Source organism: Nematocida minor, assembly GCF_024244105.1.
Source record: "Nematocida minor strain JUm1510 chromosome Unknown 7921, whole genome shotgun sequence".
NCBI classification, from domain to species: domain Eukaryota; kingdom Fungi; phylum Microsporidia; genus Nematocida; species Nematocida minor.
The window spans coordinates 171,572-184,368 of NW_026250401.1; the positions used below are offsets into that span (position 1 = coordinate 171,572).

General features: G+C 39.0%; 12 protein-coding genes across 12 annotated transcripts; 6 read left to right on the forward strand and 6 right to left on the reverse strand.

Moving 5' to 3' along the window:
• Positions 1 to 128: 128 nt before the first annotated feature.
• NEMIN01_0370 (gamma-glutamyltranspeptidase / glutathione hydrolase / leukotriene-C4 hydrolase) lies at positions 129 to 1,907 on the forward strand (the record flags this gene model as incomplete). The annotated part of the gene is made up of 1 exon (XM_051476312.1): positions 129 to 1,907. One exon carries the CDS (start codon positions 129 to 131, stop codon positions 1,905 to 1,907), a length of 1,779 nt encoding a protein of 592 aa, XP_051332272.1.
• A 108-nt stretch (positions 1,908 to 2,015) lies between these two features.
• Positions 2,016 to 2,351, reverse strand: NEMIN01_0371 (bud site selection protein 31; the record flags this gene model as incomplete). The annotated part of the gene is made up of 1 exon (XM_051476313.1): positions 2,016 to 2,351. The coding sequence occupies one exon, from the start codon at positions 2,349 to 2,351 to the stop codon at positions 2,016 to 2,018; it is 336 nt and encodes a 111-aa protein (XP_051332273.1).
• Positions 2,352 to 2,660, forward strand: NEMIN01_0372 (uncharacterized protein; the record flags this gene model as incomplete). Its single annotated transcript, XM_051476314.1, has 1 exon — positions 2,352 to 2,660. One exon carries the CDS (start codon positions 2,352 to 2,354, stop codon positions 2,658 to 2,660), a length of 309 nt encoding a protein of 102 aa, XP_051332274.1.
• A 121-nt stretch (positions 2,661 to 2,781) lies between these two features.
• On the forward strand, positions 2,782 to 3,024 carry NEMIN01_0264 (uncharacterized protein; the record flags this gene model as incomplete). The annotated part of the gene is made up of 1 exon (XM_051476206.1): positions 2,782 to 3,024. The coding sequence occupies one exon, from the start codon at positions 2,782 to 2,784 to the stop codon at positions 3,022 to 3,024; it is 243 nt and encodes an 80-aa protein (XP_051332166.1).
• NEMIN01_0373 (uncharacterized protein) lies at positions 3,017 to 3,325 on the reverse strand (the record flags this gene model as incomplete). The annotated part of the gene is made up of 1 exon (XM_051476315.1): positions 3,017 to 3,325. One exon carries the CDS (start codon positions 3,323 to 3,325, stop codon positions 3,017 to 3,019), a length of 309 nt encoding a protein of 102 aa, XP_051332275.1.
• Positions 3,312 to 4,631, reverse strand: NEMIN01_0374 (phosphatidate cytidylyltransferase; the record flags this gene model as incomplete). The annotated part of the gene is made up of 1 exon (XM_051476316.1): positions 3,312 to 4,631. One exon carries the CDS (start codon positions 4,629 to 4,631, stop codon positions 3,312 to 3,314), a length of 1,320 nt encoding a protein of 439 aa, XP_051332276.1.
• Positions 4,632 to 4,674: 43 nt separating this feature from the next.
• On the forward strand, positions 4,675 to 5,877 carry NEMIN01_0375 (ubiquitin carboxyl-terminal hydrolase 22/27/51; the record flags this gene model as incomplete). The annotated part of the gene is made up of 1 exon (XM_051476317.1): positions 4,675 to 5,877. The coding sequence occupies one exon, from the start codon at positions 4,675 to 4,677 to the stop codon at positions 5,875 to 5,877; it is 1,203 nt and encodes a 400-aa protein (XP_051332277.1).
• Positions 5,878 to 6,083: 206 nt separating this feature from the next.
• Positions 6,084 to 7,004, forward strand: NEMIN01_0376 (uncharacterized protein; the record flags this gene model as incomplete). Its single annotated transcript, XM_051476318.1, has 1 exon — positions 6,084 to 7,004. The coding sequence occupies one exon, from the start codon at positions 6,084 to 6,086 to the stop codon at positions 7,002 to 7,004; it is 921 nt and encodes a 306-aa protein (XP_051332278.1).
• Positions 7,005 to 7,331: 327 nt separating this feature from the next.
• On the forward strand, positions 7,332 to 7,826 carry NEMIN01_0377 (malignant T-cell-amplified sequence; the record flags this gene model as incomplete). The annotated part of the gene is made up of 1 exon (XM_051476319.1): positions 7,332 to 7,826. One exon carries the CDS (start codon positions 7,332 to 7,334, stop codon positions 7,824 to 7,826), a length of 495 nt encoding a protein of 164 aa, XP_051332279.1.
• Positions 7,827 to 8,059: 233 nt separating this feature from the next.
• NEMIN01_0378 (20S proteasome subunit alpha 5) lies at positions 8,060 to 8,761 on the reverse strand (the record flags this gene model as incomplete). The annotated part of the gene is made up of 1 exon (XM_051476320.1): positions 8,060 to 8,761. One exon carries the CDS (start codon positions 8,759 to 8,761, stop codon positions 8,060 to 8,062), a length of 702 nt encoding a protein of 233 aa, XP_051332280.1.
• Positions 8,762 to 10,131: 1,370 nt separating this feature from the next.
• On the reverse strand, positions 10,132 to 10,521 carry NEMIN01_0379 (uncharacterized protein; the record flags this gene model as incomplete). The annotated part of the gene is made up of 1 exon (XM_051476321.1): positions 10,132 to 10,521. One exon carries the CDS (start codon positions 10,519 to 10,521, stop codon positions 10,132 to 10,134), a length of 390 nt encoding a protein of 129 aa, XP_051332281.1.
• Positions 10,522 to 10,881: 360 nt separating this feature from the next.
• On the reverse strand, positions 10,882 to 12,675 carry NEMIN01_0380 (uncharacterized protein; the record flags this gene model as incomplete). The annotated part of the gene is made up of 1 exon (XM_051476322.1): positions 10,882 to 12,675. One exon carries the CDS (start codon positions 12,673 to 12,675, stop codon positions 10,882 to 10,884), a length of 1,794 nt encoding a protein of 597 aa, XP_051332282.1.
• Between the last annotated feature and the right edge of the window lie 122 nt (positions 12,676 to 12,797).

The following is a 12,797-nucleotide window of genomic DNA, read 5'->3' on the forward strand; positions in this document are numbered from 1 at the left end:
GCCCACTGATTGCTCTCCTAGAATGGTAACCAGCTGCAGTAAACACTGCAAATAAAAATACCGAGGAAGAAAAACAAATAATCATATTGAGTAAAAGAATATAAATAAAATAAAAATTTGAATTTTTAATGGTAAAACGCAAGAAAAGATACTTTACATCACTTATTATAATGGGAGTGCTCATGCAGTATCTAAAAATCCAGGGAAAGATGGCTGAGTATTCTCTCCCAGTCGTTACGTCTGATTTAAAAATAGCAGCTGACTTTGGATACAAAATAATGGAAAAAGGAGGAAACGCCGTGGATGCAGCAGTTACAACGGCTATTGTTGTGGGAAGCATTAACGCATTTGCCTCTGGCCTGGGCGGGGGCGGGTTTATGCTTCTGATGAAAGACGGGCAGTGCTCTGAGTACAACTTCCGAGAGAAAGCCCCCGGATCAGCAAAACACGAGAACTACAAATTGAAAGAAGACTCCATGCGGGGGCCAAAGAGCATTGCAATTCCGCACGAGATACTGGGCCTCTACACAGTGCACTCAGAGCACGGCCATCTGCCGTGGAGCGAGCTCTTCACTGATGCGATACAGCTGCTGAAGGACGGGTTTATTGTTCCCCCTGTTCTCGGCAGAAAATTGGAGGAGTTTAGAGACATAATCTACAGCGATCCAGGACTGAGAGAAACGTACGTGAAAAACGGCGTACTGGCAAAGGAGAATGATACAATAAAAAGAGAGAATTTATCCAGAACACTTGAAATAATTTCGAAGAACCCAACTAGTTTTTATTTAGGAAGCATAGGAGAGTCTCTCCTCTCGTTCATCAACAAAGAGCAGACTTACATCACAAAAGAAGAGCTGGAAAAATCAGAAGTGTTGAAAAAAAAAGTGAAAGCAGAAATAATCGACGGAGACACAGAGGTGTACACGGCAGGGCTCCCCACCACAGGATACATGCTGCGCATCGCACTCGCTGTCCTAAAGAAGATAAGAGCAAAGTACCACATCACATCCGAGGAAACACTCCAAAAGTATCTGATCATAATCTACAACGAACTATTTATGATACGGACAAAGCTGGACGACCTGCAGGACGAAGCAGAAAACATAAAGAGTCTTTTACTGCACACCGCACAGGAAGAGATAGTCAGCAAGATACTCAGAAAAATAGAAAACAAAAATGGCGCACCCTTTACGCCCTTCCAGAACAACTGCCTAGCTGATCATGGAACGACGCACATAAACATCATCGATAGAGAAGGCACGATGGTCTCTCTTACCTCAACAATAAACCAGTACTGGGGCTCAGGCATGATGGACCCTAAAACAGGAATTATTCTGAACAATCAGATTGATGACTTCACTTTCAGGGACTTTTCGAATGGAAGCGACATCCAGTCTCTCTGCGAGGTGTCGCAGAACAACTGGATAAAGCCGTACAAACAGCCGCTCTCGTCAGCAATGCCGTCTTTCATCAGAATAGAAGACGCGTTTTATGTCGTTGGGTCGTCAGGCGGCATACGAATACCTACCGCTGTGATATCAACTATTTCCAGGATTCTGATATCAAACCTATCAGTAGAGGATGCAATAAACCATCCAAGGCTGCACTACCAAGGCAGCAATACAATAAAAATAGAGAACAACTATGCAACACCGCCTCCCGACCTGGGCGTACTGTGGAACATAATCAGAGACACTCCCAGCACTATCTCGAGCTGTGTCCACATAATAAAGTACAGTCCCCATAGAAAAAGAGCATATGCCATAGCAGACAGAAGGAAGCTGGCAGCTGTAACAGGTGCAATATTTGAAGAGAATACAATGTGCATGTCTGGAAACGCATTCTACGAAGACGTTACATTCTCCATTATGAAGTTCAAGACACCTCTTGAGTTTTTGAAGAACTAAATAAAAGTTGCATTGTTTGTTTGCTTATTTATTTACATTTTGTATTGTCCCTGTAGATGCATGATAACTGCTAATCGACTAGACACAAATCAAATGGTAGTATGATGGCTATCCCATGCACTCTCCCCTGCATAGACAGTTGCTGCACTCAATGCCTTTGACTTTTCTGCACACACACCTCTTTCCTTTTCTTATGCACAGCAAGCAGCACAGCCTTTCTTTTGTCTTTTCTTTCCTCCAGTGCTGGATAAGTGAAAAGTCTGCCTCTCCTTTTCTTATGTGCTCTCCCATCTCTTTCCGTGTTATTCTATTTGACAGGAACAGATTGTACACATAGCCCGTTCTTTCTCTTGTTATTTTCAGGACTTCTGCCTGTCTATGCTCTCTTTTTTCTCCTTTACTGCTGTACACTGCTATTTTTAATGCTTTTTGAAAATTATTCATATGAAAAAACTTCTCGACTCTCTTCCGCGTAATAAGCTCTCCCTTTTTTCTGCGGTTGCAACTGCCTCTTTCCTCAGCACACGCTCGAACACGCTCTCTTCATACAAGCCTATCTTACTTGATGTCATTAAGTCTTCCACGGTGATTATGTCTCTGCCTTTTACAGTGGGCGACTCTGTCTCCATAAACAACGCAACTGGAAGAGTGTCCAGCGTGTCCATTAAGTATGTTGCACTGGAGAGCAAAGAGGCAGTGACGTACATACCTACGCATCTTCTATACGGGTCTATTATTAAAAAGTATAAATAAAGCAGCAACTGGTTATAAGGTGTATCTTTTTATTTCTGTAGGGATTAAATATCTTTGCTCTTTTGTTTATTTCTGTACGTGTAAAATTATTTTAGATATATTTCTAAATATTTTATTATTTATGACGGCTCTCCTCAACTTCAGCGCCATGGTCCGCGTGCTGCTGCTGTTTACGTGCACTGTTACGTATCTCAAGCCTTTCTTTCCGCAGCAGTTTCAGAAGAAGCTCTCCAATAAGAACGAAGCTAGCGGATTCACCAGGATTATTTACATAGGAACAGTTGTAGGAGAAAGACTCTCTCCCTACATTGCCCTGCTGTGTCTATACTATGCACTCGAGTGTATTGTTGGGTTGTTTATTTAATAAAAAACTTCAGTATTCTTGATAGAACTGTGCTATTCCTCTTCTGGCACTCTTTCATTCTCTCTATCTCTTTTGTGCACTTACCAATCTCTTTTGAGTGCAATAAATAGCACTTATACGCTGCCAAATACTCTTCGCTGCACGGATTCTCATCTTGAGTGCACCCGCAGTCTGTTTCCTTATCTGTACTTATTTTGTGATCGTTCTTGCTGATTTCTCTTTTATTTTCGGGTGTATCTTTATCGTACAGCGCGTGTGTATTTTCTTTATTTTCACCTCTCCAGCTGCTAAAATATTTCATTTATTTTTGTGTTTTTACAGTTCTCTATTAGTAGATTTGCGAGGTCCAAGGTTTCCTTTCGTGTCAGATGCGACTCTATTTCCACCACAAACCCTGTTACTGTTCTTTTTCGTACTGCTCCTATCAGGTACAAATCAATTGCCAACTGCATGATTAACTGGCAGTCTATTCTGTCCGATACTCCCCCATGGCCGGGAAGCAGTGTGCTGAAGTGTTTCGCCTTGAAGGCTCTCTTGTATCCGCTCGCTATTATTCCTCCCACTGGGGCTATGATGGATGCGATCATTCCAAATACTGCTGTTTCAATATTCGATGTTTTTACATCTTCACTCACCGCCATTCTGATGATTTTTGATATGGGAAATGACAAAATAACGGTAAAAATGCCGCCACCCAGGAATCCTTCTACTGTTTTGTTGGGGCTCAGCTGGATTAGCTGTGTGTGCCCTAGCGTCTTCCCTACTAAGTATGCAAATGTGTCGTTTACGCCAACTAGAACACAAGGAAAGACAAACCAGTATATTCCTCTATTTACGTTATTGATGGCAGACTGTGTGCACTCCAGCAGGCCTACTATCGAGACAACAACTATTGAAAGATAAAATATTTTCATCCTGTAGGATCGCCCCCTGAGGAGAATGATAAACCACCAGATCCAAATAAACTGCACGGGTATGAAGATTTTGTTGATTAGAAGCGCTCTGCTTGGAAACAGCAGCCTCCCGTACTTGAGGAAAGAAATGCAACAGAAACAGCACCAAAAGAAAGAGACGGGAAGTATGTTGCCCTTTACAGGCTCACTGTCGCTATTACTTGTCTTACTATCGCCTGTTCTAAGATTGCTACACACATTATCAGTGCTACAACTGCTCTTTTTATCATCAAGTCTTCTGTTGCTCATCTCTTCATTATTTTCTATCTTAAGATCGTTTTTTCTGTCCTCATTTGCTATCTGTTCATTGCTGTTTATTTTCTGACTATTTCTGCTTTTGCTTTTGCTTTTATTACTTTTTCTACCATTCATTTTAATATTTTTGCCATTTCTGGCCTGTCTAGTAGCGCTAGTCTGTCCTGGCGCTTTTCTTCTTTTTATTCTTAGAAGCACTCTGAGGATCTCTGAGAACACGAGAATACTCAGAACAATTATAAATCCTATTAAAACGGACTTGCCCAGCGATATTATGGCAAGAAATCCAAGCGCAAGCAGCACAGACAGAATAATCCTCTTTTTTATGTTGCTTTTTGCACTGCTAAATATTTTCACTCTTTCTCTCCTGGCGTCTGCTCTTTTTTCTTTTTCTTCCATTGCAGCCGCCAACAATAATAAATTTATAGAAATATTCTGTCCCATGGGATGCACACACTTGGACGTAGAAGAAACCATTGAAAAGTGTTCTGGAATCATAAAGAAAAAAGAAGAAATTGAGAGCGCAAATAAAGTCCTCGGGTGCATAGTCTGCAGCAGCTCTTTTTTGGCTGAAATTTGCATAGATTGCAACAATGTCTACTGCCGAGACAACTTCCACATTGAGAAACACTGGAAGGAGAGCTGGCACAAGAACTATTTTGTGCCTGAGTTTGCAACTGTGTCGTGCGAAGAGTGCGCAGAGTATATCTCCATTAGGGACATCAACAGAATGAACACAAACACGCCCGATGTCTCAAAAAAGTACCAGTGTTTGAATACGAACTGGGTGAAAGGGTTCTTGAACTTGAAAAGAACCTGCTACATGAGCAGTCTCCTGCAGTCCATCCTCTCGATAAAAGAGTTCATCAAAAATTTGCTCGATATAGATCACATTCTGAAAAAGTGTGCGATAAAAGAGTGTATCCTCTGCTCGCTCAACAGAATACTGCATCAGATGTACAGCAACACAGATGGGTATGTCGACATCTCCGAGCTGATAAGAATATTCTGGGGGCATGCCCCGTCGTTTGCCAAGAGCGAGTACCAGGATGTCCAGGAGTTCTTTATGTTCCTGAGCTCCCAAGTGCATTCGATCCTAAAGTGCAATGCAATGGACAAGTGTCCCATTCACAAAACATTCGGAGGAACATTCCTGTCTACTATCCAGTGCGCCTGCGGAAGGAATGAAGCCTCTTTTGAGCTATTTACATCGATCAGCATGCAGCTGCATGGAAGTACGCTGGAGGAAACAGTTGACAGATACTTCAATGAAGAGCTGATACACATCGATAAGATCTGCGAGTGCGGGAATAGTAAAGAGTACACAAAGAAGGTGGAAATAAAGGAGCTGCCAAGCGTGCTGTGTCTGCATCTGAAGAGATACGAAATGAAAAACAAGAATGTGCTAAAAATAGACACAGTCATATCGTATCCCGAAGTGCTGATTATTAACGACAAAGTGTTCAACCTCTACTCGATCATTATGCACAGCGGAGACATAGACTCGGGGCACTACATAGCATACACCAGACGAAACAGCCAGTGGTATCTCACGAACGATGAAGAGATAATGCGAGTTTCATTGGTGGATGTGCTGAATAAGCCTGTGTACATTCTGTTCTATACGGAAGAAGACAAAACATAAATTACTTTGGTGTATTGTAGCTTGTTCTTATTTACTACTAGATATTCTCTGGCTGTTCTCTAGATTGTTCTCTCTTATCTTTTTTAAAGGTGTAGCAGCTGTATAAATTACTACCAGATGGCAGTGGACAGTAATAAAATTTTATCTTGGAGCTATTTTACTTCCTGTCATTTTTTATTAAGAGAAGAGTGCATTTTTATTTTTTAATGGCTGACTTTACGAGTATATGCACAGTCTTAAAAAGATGTAAATTAAACGGAATACTTACTTTGGCTGTTGGAACGCCTGGACAACTGGAGATAAGAAATACAAGAGCTCTGGAGGTGCTCAGGGGAATGATGAAACAGCCTGAGAATGCAGAGCTACTCGACGCAATGAGAATCGAATGGGAGTTCTTGAAAGTAAGAGAAAAATATTTGAAAACCGGAAAAGTTAAAAAGTCGCTTCTCAACAGAGCTGTCCATTTGGCCTCCGAGAACTCATCTGACTCTTCTTTTGTTGATTTTATACGAGAGAGAGCGCAGGCATTTGTTGCATACGGGAGCAAAAAGAACGACAAAGAGTCTGTTAGAAAAATGAACGAAATTGTTAAAAATCTCCCTGTAAAATCAGCCCGAAGAATACTGCACACGGAAGTGGAAGAAACAAATGAGTCAACGCACGACTTCCAGGGGGTTCCGCTCTCCTTCAGAGACGAGAACATCAAAGAGCTCTTCATAAACAAGAATTACAAGAGCATCATCGGAAGATTAAAGAACGCAAGCGACTTTGACTCACAGATTGTCCTGGCAGTTGCAAAGATAGAACATTTCAAGCTGGGAATGCACAAGCTCCTTGAGAAGAACGACAAAAAGTCAAAGAAAACCTTGGAGAGGTACATGACACAGTGGAACTCGCTGTACGCCAAATCAGTCGATCTATTCTCAGCTAACTTTATGGACGAAGAGTACCTGCACACTTTTAACAAAGAAATACTGTGCAACTTCACGCCCGTCCACAACTCAATTCTATTCCATCCTGTGACATACGATATATCATCCGTGTACATCCACATGCCGCAGCAGGCAGAGCCCACGCCCGCAGGCATTTCAGGCATGCTCAGCAGAATGAGTTTATTCAGAAGATAGGCTGCCAGTCCGTCACAATAGCACCAAATAAAATAAAGGATTTAATCTACTCTTATCCATTTAATATCTAAATAAGGAAATAAAACACTCCTATCCTGCCTGTTAACAGTTGATTGATCGTGCAAATATTCGCATATGAATAAATAATCATTGTAGAGTGCTCTATTCAATAGACTAGCTGTCTATTAGCTCATATTCATTCTTTGAGTTGTTTAGAACTAATCCCTTCTTTATTCAATGTCCACTGCATAGAAGCAGCTTCTAAGCTACAATAATAGGAGAGTGTCCAGAGGATAAAAATAAATAATTTTAGTAAATTTTATAATTATGTTTTTAGCCTCAACAAAGAACAGACTTTCCAACTCCACAATAAAGCAAATTAAAGCGCAATTTCCGGTAGATCTGTCTCTCTTCTTCACCAAGGAGGATGTCTTTGAATCAATCAAAACAGCAGATAAAATAACTTACATCTTCAGGAACGGTGTGCCCGTGTTTAGAGCCGATGGAGACGCGTATATTCCAACAGTTAAGTGCGTCCACATGGCTCCAGAAATACTGAAGAAAGTGATTGTAGATAAAGGCGCAATAAAACACTTGATCAACGGCGCAGATGTCATGGCGCCTGGCCTGCTGCACAGCACGTCAGAGTACCCTTTGGTTTCAGTGGGTGACCTCGTGGCTATCTACGGATATGATAAAGTCTCTGCTCTGGGCGTGGGAATGGTTGAAATGGACAATGACCAACTTGAGGAGCAAAGAACAGGAGTAGCCATCAAGATGCTAAGCCATCTCGGAGATAAGATATACTCCTATGCAGGATAGCACATAAGCATACGACTGATCATACCACTTCTCACAGACTATTAGACATAAAATAAATATTTATACTTCTGTTTTTGATGTATCTTATCTAAGAAGTGAAGAAGTAGTGGAAATGATAAGACTAAAAATAAATAAGAGGTTATTATTGATAAAAACCTTGAGGAAATCCAAAGATGGATACAGATCGAATATTCTGTCTTGCAGTAGGTCTGAACATGAATAAACATTGCCTATTATTTATTTAAGTACTCTTCAATCTCTGCAGTGCTGAGGAATTTCACTCCTTCCCTCCTGCACACCATCACCTCGCAGTTTTGCTTTGTAATGGGGTCCTTCATGACTGATTTCAACAATTTGAGCGTATTTCCAACGGCTTCTTCAACTGTCTCATCTTTTCTGTACGAGCTCACCAGCTCAGCTGTCACTGCTTCTGCTGCTGATCCTATGGCCTTGGCCTGGTAGTCTCTGTACGTGCCTGATGCATCGAGCGAGAAAAGTCTTGGCTCTGTGTCAAACCCTGGGACTAGAATGGATATTCCAAACGGCCTGCTAAATATCTTATCTTGCGTCTTTTCTGCGGAAAAGTTCAGCGCGATCGAAGACAGGAACTGCGCCACTCCCTCAATTGGTATTCTTTCATTGTACAGGAACTTGTGCATAATCGCATTTTCTCTTGCCTTGGTGATGATGGACCTCGCGTCTCCGCTGAGCCCAGAAAAAGCAAAGCCGCAGTGCTCGTAGACTAGATGGTGTTTTTTTATGCTCTCTGGTATTTGCAGGGCTGTGACTATCTTTTTCTCCGAAACAACAATCACTCCCTCTGCTACTTTTACCCCAATTGTGGTTGTTCCCAGGGAGGCTGCCTTCATTGCATACTCTAACTGGTATATTCTGCCGTCTGAGCTGTATGCGTTTACGTTTCTCTCTGTCTTCATAAAAATATTTTATTTGTTTATAAACATATATTCTCAATTATTCCTGTTATTAATTGAGTCCGTCCCCTGCTGAGTGCTTACTTCTGCACCATTTACACGGCAGCTCTATCTATCGCTATTCCTCAGCCTATATATAGCACCACTCTATATACTGGGCTGTGTTGATGAAGTGCTAGCACTTTTCATGCACATGCCCTACTATTCCTCAGAATTCTCGGGTTTATGCCTCTCAAAGCATGGCAGCTTCTTCTCTTTATATTTAATTGTACTATCTAGCTGCTCAGGGATATAATGCTGCTTGTCATCTACTCTATCCACTGCTTGATTGATCTCACTGCTTATATACTAAATTCTAGTAGGCGCTGTCTATTTGGAACTGTCTTCTATCGCAGCACACACTGGCCAGTGTGGTAATATGGCATTGCATTTAGAAAGTAAAGTGTATCTTATTGACTATGCAGTCTTTGTATTTGCAGAAATAGTAAGATTTTTTGGTTTTTGATTTATTTTTAAATATATGTAGAATGTTAATTGACAAAATGAAAAATGAGCAAAAAGATTAGATGCATGCGAATGTACAATATTCACGAAACTATGCTATAAATATTAATAAAATCACACTAGCCAGCTGAATAATAGCAATAAATATTGTACAGTGTGTAATCAAATAAAACCAAATGAGGCTTGGTGCAGAAGAGCGTACACATAGAAAGCGAGCCAATACACTCTCCTGCACGCCCTCTCCGAAGATTCGTGTATTTATGAACCAGGAAATTAATTAACAAAATATGGAGCGGTCTAGACAAAGCAATGCTTCCGAATAGAGAAAAAGTAGGTCTAGAGTCTAATTCTGCAAATTAACTTTTAATACACAGTGCCTTTTCACCTGCTGCTGTATAGTTAACTGTTTATCTGTCCAGTAAAGTACCACAGAATATAAAAATGCCTATTGTTTACGCTCTCTGTCCTATTTATACTTCTGCACTGTTTACTTTTACAAATGCATGAGGTCTTATTAATTTATGCAATTAAAGGCCCATCTATCACTCTACTAGCCAATGTGCTGGAGTAATTAATTGTAGAAAAAAGTTTACTCTTACTACCAGGAGAGCATTCAATTTTAGACATGCTGCAACCCTGTGCAATTTGTAACTAAAAAGAGAATAAGTGTTGATATTAGAATAGATCTATGGCCAATCGCAACTAATGCAGTGCAATGATACTTTGTCACTAGCTGTCTATAGATGCTTCTTCTTACTATGAAATAAACCAGTCCTTGCTGCTGCAGAATCTATAAATAGGCAGTAATTCAGCCAATAATAAAGTATTTTTGTGTTTTTGAGATTGAATTGAAGGTTTTTTATTGCTAATTAGATGTCTCTTAATATGTATTCGCCAGTTGGTCCTCTCGTCCTCCAGACTGGAAATATTTTTTTAAATAGATAGTTATTGCTTTCGTAGATAATCATAACTGCATAGTATAGGAGGACGAAAAAGATCAACACTTCAAAAACTGCCAGTATGTTTAGAAGATTCTTTTTGTCTCTTTTCAGATTTATAGATAGTATCCTGCTTGGAATGTTCACAAAGTGATCTTTTACGGACACTACTGAGGTCTTTGCTCCCTTTGGCACAGCTTTCACCGCGCCCACAGCCCATCCTGCTGCTACGTAATAAATTTCTGCAATCTTGCTCTTGACTGTCTCAAACGCGCTGCGCATCTTGCTCTCTCTGAATATGTGTGATCTGTTGTAGTTCATTTATTTTAGAAAAATTTTATGTTTAAATAGTCTGCATCGGGGCGTTACCCCTATAAAATTCAATAAGCGTATTCTTTCAGAATGTGTAAAGTATAGAATTTTTATTTTATTTTCTTAGTGTACTCTAGGATATACCCGAGAATAGCTGTCTTAAGTATGCGAGGATACTCAGTTGAAAAGCATTCATTTATTGGCGCTCACTGATTGTATCATTTGTTTATTTTGTGATCTTATTGCTACCCCTGAGCTTGTTGAAAAAATAGCATAATTGCTGCATTCATATAGTAGAGTAAATAAGAGCATAGGCCTTTATTGAATGCAATAGCAGTTAACTGCTGTAAGCTAAAAAGCATAAAAAGGTCATTCGCATATTTTAATTAGAGGATTGCCTTCTTCACTGCGACTGCATCCAGCAGTTTCTCCTATTTCTCTCTTTCTTTCCTCCTTTATTTGCACGGAATTTGGCAAAAAGTCAGCGAAATCAGAAGCTATGTCGTATGTTTCCTCAACACTGCGGCATATAGAGACTACTCTAACCTTGTCTAGAAACCACACTTTAATGCAATTTTTTAGGTTTTCTTGATGCGTTGAAGGAGAATCCTTTTCATTTATTTTGTATGGCCTAATGGTAGTGCCCTTTGAGGTTTTTTTCATGAATGAATTGCTATCGACTTGTGTGTCTTTGTTAATATGGCTATTAATATACTCAGCACGGAAGTATAAGTACCACATGGGATGTATATGAGATATATCAAATCGGGAGTTTAATTTAGGAAATATATTCTGGATTGCTAAACCTCCAATTTCTACAATATCCTCATTAAGTTTGAATAACCATTTGAAAGTTCTAAGCTCTTTCTGAGTTCTTTGAAGAGAGAAAAAGTTCACATTAAACTCTTCACAAAATGAGTCAATATTGCGCTTTTTATCTATTGTAATAGAGTCATAATCGGTCCACAGAAAGCACAGAGCATCAATCATCATATCCTGTTTCTTTATCGCTGTCTTTAAACTTTGATGAATATCTGCATCTTTACCAATATTTATTGGCCTTCCTATTTTTTCTATTATTTGGTTTAAGTTAAAAAACAGCATGTTATTTTTATATTTTATAGCACACTTGTTCAGTAAGTACTCAATCATCACTATTTTTATAACCTGGTCATCTGTAAGCTTATATGTGTATATATCACCTTCTTTTTTAGAAAGATATTTTTCTATTAGATCAAGGTAGACAGATAGTACTTCTTCATTTTGTAAATCGGGTTTACAATCATGCCAGCTATGCAATAGTACCAAAAAGTTCTTGTTTGCTGATGCTAATGAGTCAATTTCATGCTTTAATACATCTTCTTTTATTGAGCTTACAAGTTTTTTAATCTTAGCAACAGGAATATGTCTTGTTCTTTTTAGCATTCTATAACAGATGTCTTCATTAGAAAAGTCTTCTTTTGAGACACTAAAGAAAGTGTATATTATATCAGCGGCTAGTATTTTCTTGTTTTTTGCTATTTTAAATAGTGGTAGGGTAGACAATATATTATTTTCATTTGCTATTTTCATATATTCTTCTATTAAATCGATCATTGCAGAGTCAAACTGATACATCATTTCACTAAGAGAATCAAATGCATTATTATAGCATAAGAATGCAAGTTTTAATGACTTTTTAAATCTCCTAATTCCTCGGGGTATAGGCCTTCTTGTTCTGATTATTAAATCTTCTATTCCTGTAAGGTACGATGTGTATCTAGCAAGTTTTTGTCTTTTTCTTATTAGCTTAGGCATAATATTTTCTTCCATTTCTTTTAATTTAATTTCTTCGTTGTATCCAATTTTATATCTTTCTAGCATTGGCTGAATAATAGATATGAATTTCTCATAGAATTCTACACGTAGCTCAAATTCTTCTCTTAGATAGTCTAGCCTTCTAGAAAAGTCTGCATGTATCCCTTTTATATCATCCATTGTTAAATTGCAGCTAACTCTAGATAGTAACTCTTCAAAATGTTCTTCTGTTGTTAAATCACGCTTAAATATAGCTAGCACATCTACAGCATCTTCTATTTTTACTTTGCAGCTACCTGTTTCTATATAGCTCATTAGGAGTGCTACTACTATTCCTATCTCCATTATTTTTCGTTTCAAAAGCATAAAAGTTAAAAAATTCTTCTTTTTATACTTTTATTCTTGATAAATCATTTTTATTTTAATATATATTGCTAATCCAGCTGCTTTTGAAAGCATTACATGCCAATATAACCAAATTCCTCTGA